A 6,819-nucleotide genomic window follows, 5' to 3' on the forward strand; every position below is an offset into this window, starting at 1 on the left:
CTAGTTAGTAAAGTACCAGAGGTGGACTTTCCATTATCACACTGTAGAACATACTGGGCAAATTCAGTGACATCTATTGAGTGCTCAGCCCTTCGGAAAACAATTTCTCAGTGTTGGAAGAGAGGCATAGTAATCAAACTTGAGATACTTCAATTTTACAATCTTGACCACCTACGTGATATCCCCACCTGTACCTTATACAGCAGCCAGCAAAGGAGCTAGAAAGGAGACAATGGTGTCTGGAGAAAGTTTGCTGAATCAGGTTCTCTCACTCAGTACATGGGGGGGAAAGTAGAAGGGAGGGCAGATTGTCCCATAAATCAGGAGGGGAAGAAGGGAAACTACCACAATTACTTCAAAATCCACTTTTGAGTTCATTTGGCCATACATTTTCTGAGGGGGTAATCTTTCAAGTTGTGAGCCTTAGAAAATCTTTCAGAAATATATTTCCCCATTTTTAATGTCACAACAGGCAGGCAGAGTGTGAAACTTCAGAACAATAGGCTCCTTCTGTGGAGATGGGAGGGGGATGAAAGATTTAAATAATACACTTTGGAGGTTTTAAAATATTTAATATACATTCTGTGGCTTTCATATTCCAATGAGACAAATTCTAGGAGTCCTGCTGGGGGGAGGGGAGGAGAAAGTGACTGTGTGACACTAGGCCTAAAAATTGCACACTAAGTGCTTTATGTCTGCCTCCCCCCCGTCCCCCCCGGAGGTGTCACCTATTGACTCTAATTAAGCTCTCCATAGGCTCGCAGAGTTGGAGAATGTTACATAAGAAAAAACAGCTTACTCGCCTGCCCTTGTTGATTCTTTTTTCCAAAGTCCTCATAACTTTACACAATGAATTTTTATGCCTGGGTTATAAAGTCCTGTAAATAAGGAGTTTATAACGAAAATGCTGACATGACCTTAACCACAGTAGCATGAATAGCAGCACTCTAATGCAATCCAGGAAAGGACTTGACGTTTTCTATAAATATTAATGCTCAGATATTAATGATAATTGAATACAGGAACGTTTTCAACTAGAACATGCAAATTGCCTATAGCCTTTTGTAGGTGCACGATAAACAAAGTAAACAAACTTCCTCAATAATAATGTTAAGTAAGGGAAAGCTAAGGCCTCTTAGCATACAAGATCATTATGAAAAACACACTGTGAAATCTTGCACAGACCCTACATTTAAACCTTATAAGTAAGATGGCAACACACTCAACAAGAATGAAAGGGAGTCTTATTTGAGCGTTCGGAGACACTGAACGAAAGATCCAAAACCTGGCTGGCTGACTTACTCACTTTCCTGATGTACTCCTTTATATTCAACGCAAGTGTTACCCTGAATTGTTCCTAGAGTTAAGGCACAATTAATTCAGGACCAAAATCCACTCTCAGATCACACACACGCATTTTTTTCATTGATGCTTGTAGGAGTTGTGCACAAGTGTTTGGGGCAGAATTTTGCAGTGAGTTAATTGATGATTTTCAAAAAATGGTATTTTTCTACTACAAAATGACCAAACTCAAGCCTGCCTACTTAAACTGACACAGGCAGATCACACATCAGTTGTGAAATAATTAGTTTCCAGTTGTTTTGGTAGCACACATTTTTGTGCTAACTTTTATGCATCGGTGGTTGGTACTATGGCATAGTGCAGAATGAAGAATATTCTTCATGAGATTTGACCTGCTAGTACTGAGAGAGGAGAAGTTTCTGTCTCCTGTGAAGGACCAGTCAGGAGCAAGAAATTTGGTGACAAGCCCTTCCTAGTCTGCCTCCAGTCTCCCGAGTCTTTTCTTGCCCTACATGAGAAAAGTGGCAGGTGTCATGCTAGAGCACCATGTTCAGGGCTAGCCACAGTGCCATATCAGAGAGCAAAGGTAAAACTTGCTTTTGCCTTTGACACAAAAAAGTGCTGAGATTGCTACCATCTGTCTCAGGCCTGTTGAAGGACTGAAGGAGAAGTTCAGCCAACCAAAGATTTTACAGTCCTCCCAATCCTCCCAGTGGAAGTCATATCTGAACGGGTCTGCTGGGAGAACTGAGAGGAGGTAAGCAAAGGAGTTCCTTCAGATTTTCACTCCCAAAACACTTTTGAGGGAGAACCAAAGACTCTTCCCTGTGAGCAAACATCTATTTCAGCAGAACTTATCACGGCCACGCTGCTCTCCCCCCAAAAAGCTCCTTAAGCTGGCTGTTCCTCTGCAGCTTCCCCATCTTCTGCTCAGCCCTCAGTAATCTCTGGGGACTATTACTCATTTCCATCCCCCTATCCACACCTTTGAGAGAGAAGGAGAAATGTGACTCAAGAGTCTGAAGGATGAAAGCAGGTAACTGGCCCGGATGGTTTAGTCTGTCTGCCCATCATTATAGGGAGAGCAAGAAAATAGTATGCACTTTCCCCTTGTGCACCTAACAGGTCCAGAAACAAGTAGCACAGAGCTGTCTTACATAGGTTTCACCTCACACCCTGCACAAGAAGAATTTCAGCTGACCAGCGACTTTGTATGGAGTTGAGGATGGAGGAAGGCTGGGACTCCAGCCTTGTATTCCTAAAGGCTGTGTCCAATAGAGAAGTAAGGTGGAAGTCAGTGACACCTTCTTCACAGAAAGGGAGAGCTTGTGATCTCCAGGCTAGGGTGATCCTCTCTTCTTTGGTTTTCATTAGGAAAACAGCATGCGCCATATTTATTCATGACTCTCTAATAGTATCCTCTCTCCAAATTTTTATCCCACTTCTGCATTGAAGTTAAGGACGGAAGGGAATCCTGCAATGGCTTATTGATTTTATAGGTAGGCAGAAAAACCCTTTCCCTCTTCACTGAGGCTTCCCTGCATGGTGCTCAGAATCTCTTGGATTGTCCTCTCCACTTACATGCAGTCCTATATCTATCTCATCTCTGCTTCAGGGAGCGCTCTCCCACCTCCCCACTTCAGCCAATTTAAAAGCCATTCTTTCATTCTCATAGGCCTCTCTTGTGTTGGGTTGAGAGAGAAGACGACGGCCTCCGTGAAGATGCTCTGCAGAGCAGCCACCAGTGTTCTGTCCACAATTGCACTTCTGCACTATCATTCAGTCCATCTGTACTAGTGGTTGTGATGTTCAGACAGTAGAATTTTCTAAGCAGTTGTTCAGCCACAGCATTAAGGTTTGTGGCATCTACTGTGTCATTCTTCCCTTTTTCTTTGCCCAGTCCTCAGGCCACTCCTGCTAATCTAGCTGGCCTTTCAGTTCCTGTGCCCTGGATTGGCATTGGTGGTTAGATCTATTGCCCATGCCAGGAAGCAAACCAGGCTTAGCAAACCAGTGTTCACACCCCTTCATCCCCTGAGCTGACCCAACTCATCAAGAGGTCATCTATGGACCTGAGGACCTAAAACAGAGGTGAGCAAATGAAGTCTATGGGCCAAACCCAGCCCAACACGCCTTTTAATCCAGCCTGCAGCCGAGTCCTACATGGGGAAGAGGGGAGAGCTTCCGGTGTCTCTCTTAGCTCCCGTTGGCTGGTTTTATGCTTCCCCTGCCCCCGCAAAACTTCTCAGCTCTCAACAGCCAGCCAATAGGAGCTGTGCGATTTTGCTGAAGGGGGGGAAGGTGGCACGAAACTGGCCAATGGGAGGTAAGAGATGGTGCTAAGAGCAGGGCAGTTCACAATTTCTCAGCTCCCACTGGCTGGTTTCCAAGCTTCATGGACAGATGAAGGCAGATCCCGACCCCACAGCCCCTCCCTAAAGAAGTGTGGCCCTTGACAACTTCCAAAATCTTGGAGAGGCCCCTCAACCAAAAATTATGACTCGCTCCTGGCCTGAAAGCAAAATGGCTTGTGGCCTCTCTCCTGACTGGTCCATCACAAACTGGCAGATATTACAAGCATGCCAAACTACAGGAAATCAGCTGAAAGAAAAAGGAGGGTGTGTTTTTGTCTTGTTCAGTTGCAGTACAGTGAAAGGCCTTTCTGGTCAAGAAAGCTGAAATTTTAAAACATCCTATTCTTATTCCAGATAGTGTGTTACTTTTTTTTAAATTGCAACTTTGTGGTAGCTTTTAGAAGCACAAAACATTTTGACAGGATTCATGACATTTTATTACAAAGACTTTCATAATAGGTTTTTATGTACCCACCTATAGGCACTGCATTAGATCATCATCGTTTGTTTATTATATTATAGTGTGTGTGACACATTCTCCCTACAGGTTATGGCATTATGACAGATGGTTACACAACATACATCAACGCCTCAACATGTACAGTCAGCTTTCAACCAACCAATCCTCCAATTATATTTGACCTTCCAACCCCTCAAGGATCATGAAGCACTACTGCACAGTTAAGTGGGGAAGGTCTATAAACTGCCATTTTCTAATTATAAAACTTACATTCTCTTACATGTGTATTTCCAAAATTACGTGGGGTTTTTTGTAAATTGCTGATACAGAAAAGAAAAAGGTTGTGCTTTTTGGAAATGCAGCATCAATTTTGAATTGAAAAAGCATTGTGAATTTGTAAAATGAACTTTTTGTTTTTCCAAACTTGCCAGTGTAGAATTATCGTATTCTCAGAAGGACAGCCAAGCTTTCTTTTAACAAGTGAGAAACCTTATTTTTAATATTATATTGTAAGCTAAAAAGGCAGCATTTAAAAACACCAAATTTGCACAATTGTTATTGTTTGAAAGTTTGTAATGTAATTTTTTCCTAGTTAAGATGTCACCTTGCCCTATTCCCCCCCCACACTTATATTAAACATTTAGTAATGTAAACATGAGTGAGGGGTTTGTTTGCCCCTTGATGAGTGTTCATGTACTGTAGTTCCCTCCCATACAGTCATGAGCAGCAAGGGGTGAACAGACTTCACAGTTGTTTGTTTTTGCCTACTTTAAAGTTTGATAGCTGCATCCTGTATGTGATTATCTACCTTTTTATTGTTTGGGGTTTTTTTAAATTATTTTAGCTTTAAAAATATGGGGATGAAAACTGCAAAGAGCAGGTTGTTTCATGCAGTAAAAACATGTAAATGCGGACTCATTTAAAATATGAATTTATATATATATGTATTTTTTGTGCATTATAACTAGGAATTTAATATTGCAAGTATAGCAACTGCAAAATTTTGCTGTACAGCACATCTAAATTATGAAGGATGTGACATTTTTCAAGTGCTCAAGGCCTTCAAGAGCTTGAGTTAAATTTTTGTGCAGTTTCAGGCATGTATAGAATCAAATGGATACAATCAAGCCTACCTAAAATAAGGCTTAGTTGTCCTTTATATTTAAATATTCTTGAATTGTTTTATTCCCTTTTTTCCTTATTTTGCACTGTGTGTAAATGCAATCTTGCTAGCACAAAATATTGTTGCAGATAGTTATTTCTGTTCTACCACTGTAAACGCTATTGAGCTTTGTTCTGTTTTATGTTACCTTGTTAATGGAATTTAGGAAAACAGCTGTTTCTTTAAATTTATTGTGATATTATATATCTAGCAGCCTTTATATGCAAATAAAATTGCAAGATTTTTAAATACTTGGTGTTAAGAAGTCTTTGAATTAGCAATCCCGTGAGCATTGATTTAGAATAAGTAAATTCTCATTTTCCATAAATTTTTATTGCTCACCATTCATGGATGGTAGCAGGGTCGATAAAGCACTCACTGGACTTTTCCTTCTGTTCTTCTGCCATCCATCTTTTCACAGCTTTTAGAGGGAGATTTTTGTATTCAGGTGTAATTCAGTGTGCACTGAGTTTATGTGCAGCTGAAGGCTCAGAGGACAGTATTTCAGAGAGTGTATGGAAAAATTGATTATGTAATAACCTTTGTACCTCCTCAGTTATTCATAAGTGCTATAATGGCTCTGGGTGTTTTATGTTCTTCACCACAGGTTAGAAAATGAATAGTCCTCGATGAAATACAGTGCATATTTATTTTGTTTTGACCTATTCTGCAAGTGTGGGGTCACAGAATTTGCAGCAGAATGCTCCCCTTGTACAAGAGCGTGAGCGCCTTAAGGCAATGGCTGTAATTTACTGTACATACAAGGCCTAGCATCAAGGGGCCCAACCCCACTTGGTCTCTAGAGCTACCACAATATACATGTAGAACAAGAGGTTGGTTTTTTTTTTTAATTTCTTTTAGTTCTTATGAAGATTAATGTAAATGGCAATGGCTATGTGGCTGTCCCTGTGAATCTGCTACAACCTGAAACAAGAGGTTGAGAGAGGGCCATGTACTGCACCCAGTCACCTCAGGAGATTCTTTTAAAACTACCTAAGATTTCAGAAACCTCATAATTGGCTGTTTCACCACTAAACTTTTTTGTAGAAACATCCAAATAAAGGGTACCAGACTGCTTTTGTTCCTTTTTTAAAATCTCCCCGAACTGCTGTTGATTTTTTCACTGTGCTCATCTAACGGTCTCAAACAACAACACAGAACATTGATGAGTTCAAACTCTCCCATATCCAGCTTCTAGCTTCTTCCTTGTCCCTACCTTTCCCTGTCTAGTAGGTACATCTGATTTGTTGAATGCTGAAAAAAGCAGGGAGTATCTTTAAAATGATCTGTTTTTAATATAAACTGGGATGCTGTGGTGATAGTATTCTGCTTACAGAGTTCATGGAGTAGTAATGTCAATTTCTGAACTTAGCTGAAGGTTACATCAGTTCTCCAGTCTGTTATGGCTTCTGCAAAATGGTTACAGTTCCTTCTTCCCTCTCCATCATTATGCCTGAGCCCTAGGCAATCTGCAACTTCAGTTCAGTTGAGGTCTCCAGCAAAGAGTGCACTTCTCCAAATCTGAGCACAGACCAGATTGA

At 40.9% G+C, this 6,819-nt stretch overlaps 1 protein-coding gene across 2 annotated transcripts in view; it reads left to right on the top strand.

The window, feature by feature from the left end:
* Positions 1-5,519, top strand: part of MPPED2 (metallophosphoesterase domain containing 2) — a 129,879-nt gene extending 124,360 nt beyond the window's left edge. For both annotated transcript variants that reach the window (XM_074998985.1, XM_074998986.1), the window contains exon 7: positions 4,204-5,519. In XM_074998985.1, the coding sequence (XP_074855086.1) occupies positions 4,204-4,322 (119 nt within the window). In that variant the 3' untranslated portion in view covers positions 4,323-5,519. The remainder of the gene's footprint in view (positions 1-4,203) is intronic.
* Positions 5,520-6,819: the final 1,300 nt, after the last annotated feature.

Source organism: Carettochelys insculpta, chromosome 6, assembly GCF_033958435.1.
Source record: "Carettochelys insculpta isolate YL-2023 chromosome 6, ASM3395843v1, whole genome shotgun sequence".
NCBI classification, from domain to species: Eukaryota; Metazoa; Chordata; order Testudines; family Carettochelyidae; genus Carettochelys; species Carettochelys insculpta.